This window comes from Phodopus roborovskii, unplaced genomic scaffold (genome assembly GCF_943737965.1).
Source record: "Phodopus roborovskii unplaced genomic scaffold, PHOROB, whole genome shotgun sequence".
NCBI lineage: Eukaryota > Metazoa > Chordata > Mammalia > Rodentia > Cricetidae > Phodopus > Phodopus roborovskii.
In genome coordinates this window covers 22,326,784-22,346,746 of record NW_026126588.1, presented here as the reverse complement: position 1 = coordinate 22,346,746, position 19,963 = coordinate 22,326,784, and the positions used below count along the sequence as shown (strand labels likewise).

Sequence of the window (19,963 nt, the reverse complement as noted above, 5' to 3'; positions counted from 1 at the left end):
GAAACTGTAAGCAGGTCTCAATGAAATGCTTCCTTCTATAAGAGTTGCTATGGCCATGGTGTCTCTTCACAGCAATAGAACACTGACCAAGACAGTCATGTGATGTCAATACTGTCAAGTTGACAAGATCTAGAACCACCCGGGAGACAAAGGTCTAGGCATGCCTAGGCATGCAAAGACACACCCAACATGTCAGCTATACCATGGACTGGGTACCATTCTTTCCATGGACTGGGATCCTAGACTGAAACCCAAGAGAAGGCCAGCTGAGCAGATACAGCTCTGTGCCCCACTATGGCTGTCCTGCAATGTGACCAGACCCCCTGGAGCCCTGCCTTCCAGAGCAAGATTTCTCATTCTCTACCCCCCACCCCAGCATTAAATGACCCACAACTAACTGCACACAGCAGCTTAAAAAAGAACTGCAAAGCCCATCTTCCAATCATTTACTTTTATAATTAACGGGAACTGCAGAAACCTTTAAAACTGTACATGGTTTTATCCCCAAAACCTGTAACCAATCTCAGAGGGCCCCCCCTTTCCAGTTTTAGATCAGGAGGGCCAGCACTTGACAGAGCAGTCCTCTCTGTGTACAGGGCACGCATGGCCTGCTTTGGGTCCCCCAAATACTCCCCAAAGGACATTCCAGGCCTGACGAGACCTACATCTGAAGAGATGCCCAGGCTGACGCAGATAACTGACAGAGAGGACTCAAAACAACCCACACCCAAGCGGAGCCACTGTTGGAGGCAAGGGCTCCCAAGACACAGTAGCTCAAAGCCGACTGAGGGAGAGAGCCAATCAATCACCCTGACAGATGTAGGCCCCTCCCCATTCTTTCTCCTAACTCAAGCCTCCAATCTGGTATTAACCAAGACGATAGATAAATCACGGACTAAACGGCTTCTCTGGAATCGAGGGGCTCTATTTCTCCTCACTAATCTATGCCTCATGCAAAGAATCTCTACTGTGGACACCACTGTATCTACTTAACAAATGCAGTTCTGTTAGTCTCGTGTTCTCTCGTGACCTCTGCAGGACTCGGTCTATGATATCAGTCTCTTAAACTGCTCGTTTTATGCCTAACACTGGGTTTATAAGCTACACAATGGCAGAGATTGTGTCCACACGATGCCTGGCACACACTATGCACACAGGAAGCATTGCAGTAATAAGAGATCTCGCCCAGCTGACCAGGCTCGAAATACTTGCGGACAGTGAACCAGAAACGGAATACTCAGCCTTTAAATCACCGGTAAGAACTGAGGATGCGGTTTTTTTTTTTTTTTTTTTTTTTTTTCCTTGACAACCAAGAGTAAGAAGAGTAACGGGAAAACGCACCCACAGCCTCAGATTCACACTGGGATTTGAACCAGCAACGGTTTGCCATTTGAAGGCACATTCTCAACCATACCCAGGACCCAGCATCTCACTGGTAATCCCTAGGAGAGCCTGCCCCTTGATGCACAGTCTTTTCTCAAATAACAATCGTGGGCCCGAGATCTCAAACCCGCTATAACAAAAGCTACATAGTAACTACCCAAAGAGCATCCCACAGCATCACTGAGGCAGGCAAAGAAGTCTGAGGAGCAACAGTATTCTTTCACTGTCTAAATGTAGAGTTGTACAAATTGGCGCTTGCTTATAATCCCAACACTCAGACAGATGCTCAGGAGGGGAATGCAGAAAGAAGGACCCTGAGTTCAAAACCAGTGTGGCTCACTTAGCATGATCCTGACTCGCAGTACAACCCCTACTCCCCCATCAAACATTCCGAAGCAACTTTCAAGCAAGTAAACTTCGCCCCTTCACACATAACAGAGAAAATCGGTTCCTTAACTTGGGATACATTTTTCGTCCAATGGCAAGCTTGTGCACAAATGTTAGAGGTGACCCACATGTGTCATCCTGTGTGACCCCAGAGTAGAATGCGGCCTGTTCCTCTATATCCTGAACCTCGTTCTTTTATTTATTTATTTATTTATTTATTTATTTATTTTTTTAGCCCTGGTGAATCCACAGCTCCTATTTGGGATAAAGGAAGACAATAGTCATGGCACTGGCTAAAATGAAATCTAAGAAACACGGAGAAGGGGAAATGTGGTTTCTGATGCTAGTGAATTCCGCGATAGTAAAGTCTGTCTTTGGAACAGTAAGAAACTGTCCTCACAGCTCAAGAACATGACTTACCCTTACATCAGGAGTGGATAAGGTAAAGATTTCAGGAAACGGGAGCTTTCAAATGCCCTCCCCTCAAAAAAAAGCCATGTCATGAGAATCAGACGTCAGCCAGAAAGGGCATTTGGTTAAACTGATGGAGATGGGAAGGACCCAAGCAGACAAACTCCTGTCCCTTTCTCTTCTTCTCTCCTACAGGTAATCCCAGCAGGCAGCCTTCTGAACAAGAACCGGATGCCGGGCAAAACTATCTTCCAAATGCACCATTCAAAAGAGCCAAACACGAAAAACGGTTTCAGTGTCACTCAGCTGGTACGTGAGCTAAAAGTCACTGAAACGCAAGCTTCGCCTGGGTAAACGTCACAGAAAATGAGACAGACCTTTCAAAATCAATCCCCAAATTCACTGTCCTGAAAAGCTGTCCCAGGCCGCCCTGGGCGCTCAATGCACTGCTGCCCACTTCCCTCCTCCTACATCCCCCCTCCTCCTCCATACCCCCCCCTCCACCCCCACCCTCGCCTTCCCTCCAGGGCCAGCACAGGACCTGCACAAGGCACCGCTGGCCGCTTCCCTTATGTTTCCATGCTGTTTCTGCGCCTGCCCTGAGTGAAAAGAAACACCCGAGCCCATTCACAAGTTTAAAAAACAGACACTTACGCCTAGTTAAGTTAACCCTGTGGCGGCGGCCACAGGCGCGCACCATGAGCTACATACAACCCTCATCAGAATCACACGGTAAACAGAAGAGTGAGAAAGACTGAGGGAGAGAGACTCCGGCACAGATCGTTGCCACCAGGTTTTGAAAGCTGAAAGGTGACAGAGCGGGCATTGATCACCCAAGTGCCAGGAGAGATGGCACTGAAGCAAGCCAAGGAGCTTTGTCCTCGAGGGCCCAGAGAACATCGCCACTGGAAAGCAACCCATACCGAGTAAGGCTAAACTCGAGAGAATTCAGCTAAGTCTGTAGTCCTTTGCCTCACACGGCTGGGTGACTACCTCCATACTACGGCGAATCACAGGGCTAGTCCCTAGAGGAAGGGACGCCCCAGACAGGGCAGAGGCCAAGCAGAGGGCAGAGGTGAGGAAGATGAGCTAAGAGCCTGGAGTGACTGACAACCTCACACCCCGTATACCGTTTCCTGAAAACCAACAAAGGATCTATTTCAGCGTGTAAGAAACAGGGCTCTCCAGGACATAGCTAGACACCAGGTCTAGGGAGGGCAGCCTTATCTGCCCAGCTCTGAGGTAGCTCCAGGGTGGAAAAGTTGGAATGAACAGGTTATCTGCAACAATTAAATGTGTGTACTCAGCATTAGGGGAAATGGCTGAGGGAGGCCGTACTTTGCTAGGCGTTTGGCTAACCTTTCAGAGTATGTGAATGGGAAAGTAATGGTGAGAACTGAGCAATAAGAAAGCAATGTAAGAGGCAGGGAACTGTTTTATTAAAAAAAAAAAAAAAAAAAGGAAATATCATATGCCAGTTGGCTCACAGATAGAAATATTTGCAAGTCACAGATAACATAAACAACTATCATTTTAGCCCCCAAATGATGACACACTCGCTTATGAGAGGAGCGAGAGCAACAGCCAAGTATTCAACTGCTCTTGAACTACAGTAGCTCAGCAGCGGCAACAAATGTCACAGGATGTGCGCGAACCACAGCAGCTAACTCAGTCTGCAGAGCACGGGTTTGGGCCCCACATTGGGTGCCAGATGATGGAAGGAGTCGCAGAATTAGCGCACCGTTTGTTTTCAAGCACAGTCATCACAAAACAGAACGGAGAACCCTAACCGGGTCCTGCTTCCTTGTTCCAAAAGGTCAGCACATCCCTCCTCTCTGCCTTAAGCCCATTCCCCACAAAAACTCTGACCCTCGGACCAAGCCACTGCTGTCCACTGACTAGCAGACTTTCAGTGCTATGACAGAAATCCGGTAGTCCATGCCTCTCAGGACAGGATAGTCCTGCCACTTGCTGAAAAAGAAACATCTGGGGATTTTAAAGCCCTATCTTACTCGTAACGTAATACATTTTAAGGCCCTTATCATAAGTAACAGATGTTTTTTTTTATTTTTTAAAGTTATGATTCAAACGTAGGGTTCTTTCTTTTAATTATTTAAATGTAACAGGATAACTTGTCCATATGTAGCCATATCTGAGACCTAATGCCAGAAATCAGCGATATCTGGCGATCAGCACGAGGCCGGAAGCACAGGTTCCTTGGCTTGGCTTCTCCACGGCGGGAAGTCAGCTGCCGGTGTCTGACAACAGCCTTCTGAATGTGCCAAGCAAGGTGAGCTGAGAGCCCTACTCCCTATCCGTCAGGTTCATACATCTCAAAGGACAGTGCACCAACCAGGATGCAAAACAAGACTGTTCCTGAAACGGCACGCGCACTCTAGCAAACTGTGCACCTCGCTCTCTGTGTGTCTTCCGTGTCAATTTCCCAGTCATCTGCTCCTACTGTGTTTCACTGGACAGTTCCTGAGCTGCCTGGATTTCAAAAAGAACATTTCAGCTGGGTGTAAGGGCATTCCTGCAGTCCGGCTATTCTGGAGACTGAGGCAGGAAAACCCTGAGGCCAGACTGAGTTACAGAGATAAACTAAGACTGCGCCTCATTTAAAAGCAACGACTGGCCAGTGTAGAGGCACACGCCTTTAATCCCAGCACTGAAGCAGAGGCAGAAGGATCTACAAGTTCAAGGCCAGCCTGGTCTACACAGTGCGTTCCAAACCACCCAAGGGCTGCACGGAGAGACCCTGTCTCCGGTAACAGCAAGCAGCGAACTGTGCTGGAGGCAGCCCCCTGAGGAAACAGTACAGTAAGCACCTGCAACAAACCACAGCTACACACTTTCCCTTGGACTCCCCAAGTTAGTTCTACACTCCCCTTAATGGTCCCCATATATAAAATCTTTCTCGTTTTAAAACATTAAGTCCTACAACTTTGCTCCTTAAAATTTGTTCAGGAAAACATGCATCCTAAATCATTACTTTGCTAACCCAAACAGGACCAGCAGTCTGTGGTACTGAAGCAATCCCATGACAGCAGATCATGTTCTATTTGGCAAACAGTGGTGTAAAACTCTAAAACCCAGGAGCATGCATTTCCTTGCCCTTCTTCATCCAGTCTCTCCCTAGCCATCTTTCCACGTACGCGGTTTATCCTGATTCAAACCTTGCACTAGCTACTAACAGAGCAAAGCAATGTCAGCCTAGTCTTATACAGTGAGGTAAGTACTTGGGGATCCTTACCCTGATCACAGGCAGCCCTGGTATCCTCTAACCCTAATCATTCAGATGAGAAACCACACTCAGTGTAAAGTCTGCGTAAATTCTCAAAGCAACTGCTTGCAGATACTCTGCATAGTACAATCTACTAGGTACCTGTCTACCCTGTGAGAAGCACCCATAAGCGCTAATTCAAACCCTGGAAACCATCACACACTCTAGGCGCGGGCCCCGAGAAGCCACCTACTATGCTTTTGAACACTTACTTCACTGTCCATTAAACCCCTTCATCTAAGCCAGAGAATAAACCTGAGAGGTGGCCACACGGGAGTGGGCACCTCTCACCACAGTTGAGTCTCAAACACCTGGCCTTTTCTGTGTCCAGAACGTGTGAATTTCTCCAATCACATATCCTACTGCTTACCTGGGTAAATGACGGGGGAAATGAAAGTAGGGACAAAAACAGGGACGTTGTGAACTTAATACAACAGACAGAAATGAGAACTGAGGGCCCAAGCGTGGGCGGTCACGCAGCAGCCCACACCAGTGGGTTGAGTAAGTACTTACTAGTAAACGCAAAGAAACCAACAAAATACCACACAGAAACTCAGTTTAAAGCATCCACCTTGAAAGCAGTCTAGCAATGGTTTCCACTCCCTAAGAAGGAAGCTCCTTGTCTTAACTATTCCTCAGCCCAGCACAACTTTGCTGTGACATATTACTCCAAAAGGAGAACTGCCTTTAAAAAAAAAAAAAGAAAAAAAAAATGTTTCTTTGTTCTTTCAGGCTCAACTTGTGAACACACTGTTATCCAAAAAAGGCATGGATGATACTTTCAGACTGTGTTAATACAAGTGTGCAGCTGTCCATGAGTCCCTATTTACTACAGTGTTTCAGAAAGTGTTAAAATCCCACCCGAGCAGGGCCCGCTGGTCTGATCTGTCAAGCTTTCATGTCCCCGATTTCGGGAAACCGCGTGTGTTAGTCTGGGGCTCACAGTCTTAGGAGCTGTGCAGCAATACCCGTCCAACAGGCTGCCACCCTCACCTCACCCACAGGCAGGATCCTTGCAGCATGAAGGAAACCCAAGTCTCAGGACAAGTCTGGACATGCCACTCGGGCTACAGATCAGCTGACTGACACAACACTCTCCTCACGAACCATCGCGCTCAGACCCTCAATGCCCACCTCGTGGCTTCACCTCCAACCAGGAATGAACAAGAGACGCTCTGCTTGCCAGACAATTCTTGGGTACTTTATCCCTCCCTGGGCAGCGATTATAATCAGCTGGAGCCCTTCTACCCAGTCCATCAGAGCCCCACCCAATCTAGTGGAGAGAACTCCCACTGAAAGTCAGAAGAAGAGCCTTCGTGAAAGTAGGTGCCGCCCAAGTAAAATACAGATCTCCACCACTGCCTTACTTCAGACCTTCGCCACCCCTCTCGGGACTCGGGTCCTGGGCCAAGCATCTGACCTGTTCTTCCCAGAATATCATCCGATGAAGGTCCCGACTCCTAGGGAGCCCCTAGCCCAATAAAACCTTTTAACAGCTTCTCGGGGCTTAAGGAATGAGGTTGTTCCTCAACTCCAATCCCCTCCCCCACAAAAGAAAAATAATGCCTTCCTGACACTGCCATTCCCAAAGTCACTCTTGGCTCTTGGCCCTTCATTCGCCCCCCACTCACCCTCCGCCCTCTCTGCCTTTCTTAAACAGCCGAAGGGGCAGAGTTAGCAAACGCAATCTCTCAGTGTTAGCCGCCCTTCCTTACATCAAGGTCTTTGGCCTAACTAGTCTCCAGCTTAGCCACCTGGGGTTTACCTGACACCTCTTCTCCAAACAGGGGCTGTATCCTCCTCAGTACCTGCCTGAGGCCACCCAGACTTCAGACAGTGTACCTGGTGGAGTCTCTCACACACACACACACACACACACACACACACACACACTCTCTCTCTCTCTCTCAGACACACACACACACACACACACACCAGGAATGCGTATTACTGAATTCTTCTCTAACACATTACAATCCCTTCAAGGAGGCAGAATTTTCCTCAAAATACAAAATAATAGTAGTTACCCAAGAAAAACAAAAATCCCCAAATACTCTGAGGAAAAACAAAACCCAAGGTAACATAGAAATAAGCCTTTGGCCGGTCTTAACCTCCCACGCTGTAAACTGATGAAAATAAAGGAAATTCACCATTTATCCAATGTGGATAACTAGTAAGCAAATAAACAGACCACTCCTACAGATACTTCTCTTACATGGTATTCTCAACAGAACCTTGCAAACAGAACCACACACATAGGGACAGAACCGTGGGCCCACCTCATAGCAGGCAAACACTCACTAAACCCAGGAAGTACCCCAAAAATTATTTTTCTAAGCTTTAATTTATGAGTATCTTTCCACACAATCCTTCGGGTACCTAAGGCTAGAAATAAATTTCTCTGAAGGAAATATATTGTCTTTCAATTTTTAAAAAAAAAAATATATTTTACCTTTGGGGTAGAGATGTCATGTGCATGTGTTAAGTGTTTGCATGTGTGTTTGGGTTCACGTACCTGTGGTCACCACTCAGAGGACAGAAGAGACAGAGGAGGTCCTCCTCTGTGACACCCTGCCTCATTCCCTGGAGACAGGGGCTCTCAGTGAATCTGGAGCTAGACTGGAAGGCAGACCCCAGTGGTCTGCCTGCCTGCCTCCAACCCCACAGAAACAGTGATCCTGCTTTTTTTTTTTTTTTTACACGGGTGCTAGGGATTTGAACTTGTCCTTGTACTAACACAGCAAGCATCCCTGCCTGCCGGGCTGTCTGTCACTCCGCACCTTAACTCCTCTTTTAAAGAAAAGACAAACCATACCAACCTTGTTAGAAATAGTTTTAAAGCCAGAGCATATCCTCAAAAAGGTAAAAAAAAAAAGAGATCTCAACGGCATCTCTCTTTCCTCTTACCCCACTCAAACACAGCACCATCAAAATAAATGAGCCACTTATTTTACTCTGCTCCCACAAACAGAGGGATAGGCAGGGTGGCTCAGGGGGTAGAGCACCTACAGAGCAAGCATGAAGTCATGGAGACCCACTGTAATCCCAGCATGCAGGAGACAAGGGGACCTAGAACAAGCTAGCTGCACTGGCAGGCCCTGGGCTTAAGTGATGATACAAGGTAGAAAATTATCAATTTTCTGCCCTCCACATGACACCCACATACATACCCCTACATGGGGTATACACACACAGAGAGAGACACATGAATAGATGTGTGTGCCCACATGTGTGGATACATACATGTATACATATATATGCATGTGTGTGGATACATCCATGTATATATATATATATGCATGCATGTGTGTATACATATATGTGTATATGTATGTGTTTATATGTATAAAAATACACACATATATAAGTAGAAAATACAACACCGAAATAAATCAGAACTCAAAGCTACTCAGCTAATGTTTTACCTAAAAAAAATGCTTTTCTTAAAATTTTTCTTTACAAGTTCTACTATTAATAGCCTAATCCCAAAACCACCCCATGCGAAGCAACCAAATATAAATAAACAGGTTAATAAATATTAAATAGTAACCCAACCATTTTGTGCGACAGTACTGGATCTAGAAAGTATGCACTTAAAAGGAAGCAGATGCCATTTCTAGGGGAGATGTACCTGCCAGTGGCAAGAACTGGGATTGGCATGGCACCCTAAAGAAAGCCAAGCGTGGAATGGCACTGTGTCTAAAAGGAAGGAGGACACACTGAAGTATTTATCAATAAAATGTTATCTAGACTTCAAGGAAAAAAGAAAGAAGACAACGATAGATGAATAAAATCAATGGATGAATAAAATCAATGGCGGGCTATTAAGCTGAACTATAAAAATCTGTGTGTGCTTGAAAACTCCCTGGGGGGGGGGGGACAGGGATGTGTGAAGGCCTAGAGGGCAAAACCTTAAGCACTGTCTTGTTAGGAATCACAAGCAACTTTTACATCAATGTCTCGACTCCTTAGATTTGCATAGAGGATATTTCATCAGCACAGTGTGTATGGAATCCAAGAACACTGGAGAACATATGCCTAACCGAGCAAAGCCTTGGGGTAGGAAGGGTCGGTCAGTATCCCTAACCGAGCAAAGCCTTGGGGTAGGGTCGGTCAAAAGTAAAGGGGAGGAGAAAGGAGACAACACAGAACCTGCCCAAATTCGCTGCACTAAGAGCCCAGCTCTTAAAATCCATTTAATTCATCCTGGCCTTTTAAAATTCACCAGTGCCTTCCAGTTTATTTCACTACCCACAGTTTCCACGCTGACCCTGGAAGACACAAACAATCCAACTACTGTGTAACCAGGTCAACGACAAGCTCGGGCTAACTCACTTGGAAGAGACTACTCACCACTTAGATCTGGCTGGAGAAACTGGGTTAGAAAAAAAAAAAAAAAAAAAACCCAACCGGTGCTTAAACAAACACTGGATCTGGGAAGAATGTCTTCAAGCCAGTTACGAGCCACTCAGAGAGTTGCAACACAATCTTTCCCAAAATTTTCCAAAGCCTTCCAAACTCAAGTTGGGCCCAGCAGCAGCAGCCTGTTAACAGGGCTGCCTTTATAATTCAAAAATCTGGCCCAGGCCCCAAAAGTTAACCAACAAAACATGCTAATTCACTCGAGATCACCTAAGAATACTGGACTCTAGTTCAGACCACAAGCCTGTCAAAACCACCATCCAGGTCCCAGTGGGGGGGAGAGGGGAGGGAGCTAAAGCAATCGGGAACACATGAACCCTATTCATACAACAGAAAAGGGGACAATAGAAGCCACACTTAATCTGGCCTCAGCTTCCACCGCCACCCCAATTTTCACTGAGACAATCACAATTCTTCATGGTGAGCCACAAAGGCCCTCCTTCATAAGATAATCTTCTGTAGCTCAACCTTGACCCAGTCAGTCCTAACAACTAGAGAGCCCCCACCCCAGCAAAGACGGCCTCCACAAAACGTTTAGTAACAAGAAAGATACCAAAAAGACAATTTAAAGTTCTTGCCCTCTCTCTCCCTCTCTCTCGAAAGCACATTCAACAACTCAACAGAATGCACAACGCGGCTAAGTCACATTGGGCACCAGCACAGACAGGACCCTTGTAGCCCGGCTAGGAGGGCAAAGCAGAGAGAACCAGACAAGACCTGGGGTGGGGGGTGTGGAACCGGGCAACCTCTCTGCTCCCCCCCCCCCAGCTCTACAGCTGTTACACAGGTTATTCCTGGAATCCAGATTTTATAATCCCCACACTCTGTATGTAGTTCTTCCTGTGACCCAAACGCACACACTCCTCCGGCTCCCCCACCCCCAAGAAAAAACCCTGTCCACCAGAAAGAAGAGGGGTAGGCTGGCCAGAGCTTTAAAAGCAGTAGCAGGCAACACCAAACTCTCCCACGCCAAGTCCTGTGGCAAGCACGATGACAATTTTCTAGAAGGCCGAGCAAGGGGCGATCACAGACAGGGCCTGCCTGTCTGCACCAACTGTAAACTCACAAACAAATGCACACGCGTGCAGGCAGGCCAGATTTGGAGGAAAAGGAGGGGTGGGGTGAGGGGCGGAGGGGGGGCTAGACCCTCATCTGGTCATCCCTGAACTCGAAATTCCTTTTCCATCCTGCTACAGCAAAGTGCATGCCTAACAGTGTAGCTTATTTCCTTTATCTCAAAGCCAGGAAATGAGGTCCTTTAAGGCCAGTGTGAACACAGGCGAAGGGGAAGGGGGAAAAAAAAAAAAGAAAGAAAGAAAAAGAAAAGGAAGAAGCCAGGCGTTCGAGACCCCTCTCCCAACTTCGGGCAGGCGTCAGGGCCTCGCCACCCTTCCCCTCCCTCCCTCCGTCCGTCCACGCGTCCGTCCGTCGGTCCCCTACGAAGTTTGCGCACGCCGCGGGGAACAAAGGCGCCCCCACACCGACCTTGTAGACTTGTCCGTAGGTGCCGTTTCCAACCACTTCCACCAGCTCAAAGATGCCAGCAGGGTCCTGGAGAGAGGGGGACGGGGGGAGACGAGCATTGAAGAACCCGGGGGGTCCCCAGTGCGCAGCCCGCGAGCGGAGCGGAGCGGGGCGGGGGCGCGCGGGGCGGGGACAAAGGCTGTGGCCCCGCCGGGTCCCGATCCCGATCCCGACCCCGATCCCGACCCGGATCCCGACCCCGACCCCACGCCCGCCCGCCCTGCAGACGGACAGACAGACAAAGGGGCCGCCGCGCCCGCGGGTGTCCGCCGCCCGTGTCCAGCAGGGCGCGGCCACACTCACCCGCAGGGACGAGAGGTCGATGTCCACCAGGCTCTTGGCGGGCGAGTCGTTCGCCATCTTCCCCGGCCGCCGCCCGCGACAGGAGAGCGGCCAGGAGGGCGGCGGCGGCGGGCGGAGGGCGGCGGAGGCGCAGGCGGAGGCGGCGGCCTCCTCGGGGCGCAGCGAGCGCGGGCCGCGGGGCTCACTCCATGGCGCGGCGGCCGGCAGCCCCCAGCCCTGCCCAGCCCTGCCCTGCCCTGCCCTGCCCAGCCCCGGGCGTCACCCGCCTCGGAGGAGCGGCCCGCCCGGAGCTGCGGCCGCGGCGCCGCCGGAGAGTGCGGCGAGCGAGCGCGAGGCCGCGAGACAAAGATGCCGCCGCGGGGGGCGGGGGCGGGGACGCGGGGCACCGAGCGGCGCGGCCGGGGAGGAGCGAGCGGCTCGCGCCCCTCCCGCCGCCGCCTCCGCCTCCTGCGCCCCGAGAGCGGGCGATCGGGCGGGCGGGCGGAACCCGGCTCTCCGCCCGCGTGAATATGCAGCAGGGGTGGGGCTGCCACAATGGCGGGGCGCCCGGCCGGCACGGGAGGGAGGGAGGACGGGAGGAGGGACGGAGGGAGGGCCCAGGGTGGGGCTGGCAGCCCTCGCGGCCGTCGCGGAGGAGGTGCGGGCCCCGGGAAACGCCCCTGCCTCGGCCGACAATGAATGGAGACCGCGGAGGAGCCGGCCAGGGCCGTGCGCCCTCGCCGCGCCCGGAAGGGTGTGCCCGAGCCGGGTTCCCACCCTCCGCTGCACAGTTCTCCGCCGCCCGGCGGCCCTGGGGCGCTGATTACACAGGCATGCACACACACACACACACACTGACACAGACTTGCACACACTCACATACACACATATGCACTCTCAGACACACACAGACACTTACCCACACACTCATGCTGGTTACACATGCATGCACGCACACACACTCACACACAGACTTGCACACACTCACATACACACATATGCACGCTCAGACACACTCACACACACACTCACGCTGGTTACACATGCATGCACGAACACACACACTCACACAGACTTGTACACACACACTCACATACACACATGCACACACAGACACACACACTCACGCTGGTTACACATGCATGCACACACACACATGCACACACACCTCTCACACACACTCACTGGTTACACATGCACACACACACTCATGCATGCACACTCACACAGACACAGACACACACACTCACGCTGGTTACACGTGCATACATGCACACATACTCACACGCTGGTTAACATGCGTGCATGCACGTGCACACACACACACACACACACGGTGTTTCCCTTTCCTTTCTTATTTCCACGCTCAGTCCGTGGCACCGCAGTTGCACTTAGAGGATTCGCCAGGCATCGCTTGCCAGCCAGGCCGGATCCCAAACAGTCGCTGCAACCCCAATCCGTTGCTTGCTTCTGTGTGTGCCCGCCAGCCGGCCCTCTATTTGGGATCCAAAGCAGGACAGTGCTCAGTACCTGCCCATCACCACGGGTCACCAAAGCAGGCTTCTTGCAGCACAAAGGAAACCAGCCAGCCAGCTTACATACTATTTCTTCATCGAGTCATCCTTGACATCTTTCCGGACCAGCATAAATAAATAGATAAACTGTTCGGTGTTCCCCTGCTACCTTCCAGCGGGATACCCCAGAGTGACCAGGTGGTATTGCAAGGTCGCCAATCTGAGGCAAGAGGCCTGCAATGGGCCTGCCTGGCAAGTTAGCAGATGAAGTTAAGCTCCGTGTTCCACGGTGCCACCGAGATCAAAATCCACCGTGTTCTGTAGCTAAGCCTCACAGAGGTGGGCATCTATTGCTGGGGGCAGTCTGCCGCTACCTCCCTTCCCACACACTCGTGAACTCTTCTGACTTAAGCAGTAGCCACATTATAGCCTGGGAGTAGAAAAACTAAATACTAGTAAGTGTTTTACACAGGCCTAGTGTGGAAAAGGAGCCGGATGCTCTGCAGGCCGGCTATCCCCAAAGTTCAAGTCAGCTGTGTCCAGAGAATGTCTAACAAAGCCCCGGCTAAGATTTTTGAGGAGACCCTATCGTAAAGTTAGGTTGTATTCAAAACTCCTGATATGCATTTATTAGGAAATTCACAGTAACAACTAATTTTGGTTTTTGGGGGGGGGGTATTTTTCCCCTCAAGACAGGGTTTCTCCATGTAACTAACAGCCCTGGCCGTCCTGGAACTCACAGAGCCCGCCTCTGAGCCCAGAATTCCTGTGCCATGACCACCCGGTTGTGTATTGATTTTTATGTCAAAGTGTCAGGAATGCCCAGGCTGGTGTTAAACTCACTCTGTTTGGTAAATATGGCCGTAAACCCCTGATTCTCCCAGCCTGGTAGGATTAAAGCTGTGCACAGTTGAAGCTGTGCTGGGGATCTAGCTCAGGGCTTTTCACATGCTAGGCAATTATTCTTCTGCACCTCCTCTCCAGCGCCTATGAGTGCTTTGAAATGGTTTTGTTTTGATCAACAGCGGTGACGTGTTAAGTTATCCGATACCTGAGAAGGTTAATTTACTCAGAGAACTACTACTAGACCGGTGCGCATCTCTGGAATTTCAGATCATAGTATTATTACTAATAATAGGGTACGCTTAATTGTCGTCCTTCACACTCAAGGGAAATGGAATCTGAAGAATGACCTTCCCCAACGTGCACAGATGATCACTGTGTAAATACAGCCGTTCTTTCCACGGGTTAGCGTCAGACCCATGGTATTGAAGCCTACCTCATACCAGTTCCTTCTTACCTACGCAAATTCCTCCCATCACTTCAGAGACACCACATCCTACTATAGGTTTACCCTAAGTGCCCCACGCCTGTCCTGAGATGCAATGGCCAGCATCTCCACTGAGACCGTTTTCCACTGTCCGAGGAAATGTGTATTACTGAAAGGGCTAGCCAGAGCCCAGGGTGTCAGAAAGAGCATCACAGGGTACCCTCGGAAAATGTCCAGTGAGTGATGGTCATAGGACAGTTTCATAAGTGCCCATAGCACAGAATAGTGTAATCCCCGCCAGATAGAAAGAGCACTAAGCAACGGTACCGGAAGCCTGCTGGAACTGGGTTTGAACCCTAGCTCTATTATTTATCAGTTCCGCAACCTCGCTCCCAGACTATTTCCTCTTCCAAATACGAGATAAAGGCAAGAGATAAGGAGGATGAAGGAGGAGCAGGTGCTCAGGTCAGAGTAGTGGGGACTGGTGACCTCAGAGGTCATGGGATGCTAGACCTCCAAACACCTGACTCCTGAAGGGTTTCCAGAAAGCAGCATGGACAGGAAAGGTAAGACACTTTCCTGGAGGCTCATAACTGTGCTTAAACTCCCTACCACATTGCCAGGGACAGAGGACAAGATGGGGTTTGCCAGATAACAATGACCAGATGTTTGCTTTTGCACACAAAGCCAATGTAAACAGAGCATGTTTTGGGGGAGTTTTGGTTTTGTTTTGTTTGGTTTGGTTTTTTTCCCTCAGGACAGGGTTTCTCTGTGTAGCTTTGGAGCCTGTCCTGGAACTTGATCTGAAGAGCAGGCTGGCCTGGAACTCACAGAGATCAAAGCGAGCAGTTTTATACCTGCTCCACTTGAAACTCTAGCTCTGTGGGTAGGGGCCTTGCTGAAAGTGAACAGCCATGTATCAGTTCAGGTGACCACAGCAAAATACCGTGAGCTAGGTAGCTTTCATATGGTAGCCCTCCATGAATTGTGCTTTTCCTTTCTGAGACATCCTTTACCTGAGGACAGCTTCCGTCTGAAAAATGTTAAATGGAATATTACGATAACAAATTTCACAACCTACCTCAGTATGTTGTTATAATTGTTTTACCTTATTATTGTTGCTTTTAATAAATCACAGTGCCTACATTTTGAATTAAAGTTTATCACAGGTGTGGATAAGGAAATGATGTGTGTGGTGTATGTGAGCACGCGCAGAAGCATGCGTGTAGATATTATCTTCATTTTCAGACATCTACTGAGGATCTTGGCAGCTACCCCGTACAGATGGGTTACTACCCTAACAAAAGGTATTTTCTTATAATTCTAGAGACTGTGTCCAAGATGAAGGTTTTTGAGTACTCAGTTTTTACTAAGGGCTTTTCCTGTCTGGAAGACATCCACCCAGGTGCCTGATTAAGGAGAACAGAGTGTGTTCTGCGATGTCCTTGCCTTCTAGGCTTCATCTTGTTACCTTTTATTTGCTTGTTTTATTTTTATGCATTTTTGTGTGTGTTTGCCTGCTTGATGGTATGTGCTCCATGTGTGTGCAAGTGTCTGAAGAGGCCATCAGTGCCCCTGAACTGAAATTGCAGGCCTTTGTAAGCCATCTGACACAGATCTGGGGAGCCAAGCCAGGCTCTTCAGCAAGAGCAGCAAGTGGTCTTAAGCTCCAGGCCATCTTTAAGTGGCATTAGTGCCACTCTTCTGACTTACCCCCACTTAATTACTTCCCCAAGTAACCTATCTCCAAGTACAAACCTGTAGAGAGGAGATAAAGCTTCAGCATATGAATGGGAGTAGCCGGGCTGCGGTGGCGCCCGCCTTTAACCCCAGCATTCGGGAGGCAGAGGCAGGTGGATCTCTGTGAGTTCAAAGCCAGCCTGGTCTACTGAGTGAGTTCCAGGACAGGCTCCAAAGCAAATACAGAGAAACCCTGCCTCAAAAAAAAAAAAAAAAAAAAAAAAAAGGGGGGGGAATTTCAAGATTAGAATAGGGTAGTAGACAGCATGTGATTTGAGCACTCAAGGTCACTGAGGGTGTAGGTTGATTAGAAATAAGTAATAAAAGTATTAATGAGCCAAGGCGATTGGATCTAACAAGGGAAAAGATGTTGAACTAACAGTGTTCAGATAAGGATGAAATGTGAGAAGCAGGCTGACCAGCCAGAGACCTTTCTCTGGTGGACTAGGTGCTGAACAGATATCTGCCCTCTTGGATCTTCAGTTCTTTAACACAGAATTGGGGAATTGGGTAAAAATGATTGACAGATCCTCTTAGAGCCTCCGATTTCTGTCAGTCACGCACGAGACAATGCCATGCACAGAAATACAGCATATGGAGAATACTGTAAGTTTGGCAGCAAGACCCCACGTTGAAAATCTGTTCTTGAAGGATTGTCAGTACGGTTCAGTGTCATACCACTCACAAAGCATGTGCAAAGCCCTGAGTCGTGTCCTCGGCACTGGGAAAGGGAAGACGGTGGCCAGGGAGTAGGGAGGTACACCTGTGATTCCAGCTGTAGAGAAGCAAAAGCAAGACAATCAGGGTTCCGGGCCAGTCTATGTTCAGAGTGACACTTTGTCAAAGAAGAAAACATCTTTGATCGTTCAAAGATAAGGCCAAGCCACTTTAAACTACTGACCAGAGCCAGGCGTTCATTGGTGGCTCAAGCCGGGGGTCGGTAGTGCACGCCTTTAGTCCCAGCACTCAGGAGGTAGAGGCAGGCGGATCTCTGTGAGTTCGAGGCCAGCTCTGTCTACAAGAGCTAGTTCCAGGAAAGGCTCCAAAGCCACAGAGAAACCCTGTCTCGAAAAACAAAATAAATATATAAAGATTAAAAAAAGATAAACTACTGATCAGATCATTGGGATTTAAAGGAGATAACCGGAGGAACACCCAACAGGGTCAACAGTATGAACTACAGAAGATATACCAAAGGGCAGCCGTGGGCTCTAGGAGGGACCAACATTCTGCCCTTGCTCCCAAGGCGGTGGGTGTTGGCAGGTCTGTGATGAGGAAGTCGTCTTAGCTCCGGTCTCCCAACAGCAGATTCAGAGACGTGGATTGAGGTATTGTCAGTTTATTTGCCAAGATCATCCCCCAAAAGCACACAAGTGAAGGTGTGTGTGAGTTAGTAAAGGACAGTGTTCACAAACAAGGTATTGCTGCCCAGAGCCAGGCTGTGCCTTCCTAGCTTGCTAAGTCCGAAAACGAAAAGAGCCACCATCATTTCATAATGCCAACATAGACGGGCTTCTAAAGGTGTTGGTGCACCGTTCTGGAGGCTGGGAAGTCCAAGGGCATGACGTCATCAAGCTGCTTCACCCTGTCTTCAAGCTGCTTCACCACATGCCTGAGAGGGAAGGGCATGCAGGTGTGTGCAGGAGGGGGTAGACACAGCCTGGCTCTGCGCCAATCCGCTCCTGGGATGACTAATGCTGTCTGCAAAAGAGCAAACTCAGAAAAGTATTAATCCCTCTTAAAGTGACCGCACCTCTCCCAAGAGAAAGCCAGAAGGGCAACCTCATTTCAACATGAGTTTTGAAGCCCAGCCCCAGCACCTGTGACCGTAGGAAAAAGGGTTTTGTAAACTTAGAAACAATCCGCAGGGCGAGATGGCCTACACCTGCATGCAAACTTAGCTGCTCGGGAAACTGAGGCAGGATTTGGCACGTGAGGGCCACCTCACCAACATCCTGAGACTTGTTCCAGTAAATAGAAGAAAAAAAACAGAATTCTGTTTTGTATTGTTGTGGGTTTGAAGGGGGTGGGGGGTAGGGGGGGTCTGTGAGGCGGGTAGGGCTCAAACTCCAGACTAAGTAAGTGCTCTACCACTGGGCTACATCCCCAATTCTCAGCTGTCCAAATAGAGTATCGTTTTGCAGCCTGCACTGGCCTTGAACTCCTATCCCCTATGTTACCTTCCAGAACGCACCACCACACCCAAGCAGAGTACTGTTTTCAGTGCGGAGCAACTTGCAATGTATAAGTCAACTATTTGAACACCTTGAACAGACGTTATTTATGCTTTATAAGGTGTTGGTGTACACACACACACACACACACACACACACACACAGAGGTCCAGAAAGGGGCTGATGGGGCCAGGCTCACAAAAGACAAGGGCTGATAACTCTCACCAAATTGCATCTTTTCTCAAATTAGAACATTCTGTTGCTAGCTGCCTGGTTTGTTTTTTTTTTAAAGGGGTTGGGGGAGAAGAAGAGAAAGCATTCAGTTTGTAAGTACTGTGTGCAGAAGTGTTACATGGATGTGTTTTTGCAGAATCACAACTGAGCTCTGTAGTTCTACAGAGAGGAGAAAATGCAGAGAAGGGGGAAGCCAGCCAATGGGAAGAGGAGTTACAGATTAATGACTGGATATGACTCAACATATGCTGTTTCTTTTTTTTGTTTTGTTTTTATTTGGTTTTTGCTTTTCAAGACAGGGGTTTCTCCGTATAGCCCTGTCTGTCCTGGAACCGTAAACCAGGCTGGCCTTGAACTCAGAGATCTGCCTGACTCTGCTGGGATTAAAGATGTGTGCTGCCACCACTGCCCAACTATATACGCCACTTCTAAATGTCACCACCCACTTTGAAATTTCCAAAAACTAAAGACTCAGAGAACCGGTTGCCTGAAGGGACCTTAAGATTATTTTTATAACCATCAATTCTTTAGACACAAGAGCACTATGAGAAAAATCACCCACTGCCATTGGAGACTGAATAGGTAAAAACTGGGATCTGGGTTGGATTTCAAATTGTATTCCTTGGAGCCATAAAGTTCCCTCACAATGGAACAATGCTTCCTGGACATGGGGGTCTCTAGAGGGTAGTACTGGACGTTCTAGAAGACACAGTACTGGACATTCCATGGGGTCTCTAGAGCATTACAATACTGGATAGTCCATATAGTCCTTGAGTTACTAGACATTCCACTAGACATTTCTGTGGATTCTCTAGAGCATTACAGTCCTAGACATTCCGTAGGATTTCAGTGCATTATAACACCAAATGTTCCATTTTTAAAGGCATCAGAGTATTAGGAATGCTAAGATCACTGCTTTTTGATGTAGCATAAGTCTGAGAATGTGAGTGAATTTTTTTGAGACATGGTCTCACTGAATCACCCTAATTGGTCTTGAACTTGATATGTAGACCAGGCTGGCCATGAACTAATGGAGATCTGCCTGCCTCTGCCTCCTGAGTGCTTGGATTAAAGGGTGCGTGATATTTTTAATGAGATTTCCATTGTTAAGAAAAGTAGAAACTCTTACATTAAGGTTTACTAGAAACTGTAATCACATAGCAGAAGTATCTATTAAGTGTATTTCTGAATTCAACACTAAGCAATACTTTAAACAGTGTGTAAATCTTTGTTATGATTTAAGGAGAAAGAAATGATTTAGAGTCAGGAACCTGCCCTCTAGATTCAGAAGCCACACTGGCATTGTGACTAGATCACCCAGCCTAATGCCTACATAAAG

The 19,963-nt window shown here is 48.7% G+C and overlaps 1 protein-coding gene across 28 annotated transcripts in view; it reads right to left on the bottom strand.

Annotated features, from left to right (window-relative positions):
- Map4k4 (mitogen-activated protein kinase kinase kinase kinase 4) overlaps positions 1-11,914 on the bottom strand; it is a 108,458-nt gene extending 96,544 nt beyond the window's left edge. For 7 of the 28 annotated variants that reach the window (XM_051204495.1, XM_051204498.1, XM_051204488.1 and 4 more), the window contains exons 1-2: positions 11,714-11,911; positions 11,372-11,437 (exon numbers count right to left, since the gene is read on the bottom strand). In XM_051204495.1, the coding sequence (XP_051060452.1) occupies positions 11,372-11,437; positions 11,714-11,770 (123 nt within the window). In that variant the 5' untranslated portion in view covers positions 11,771-11,911. Of the gene's footprint in view, positions 1-11,371; positions 11,438-11,713 lie in introns of all 28 variants that reach the window. The other 21 variants (XM_051204496.1, XM_051204500.1, XM_051204487.1 and 18 more) reach the window with 6 other exon arrangements.
- Positions 11,915-19,963: the final 8,049 nt, after the last annotated feature.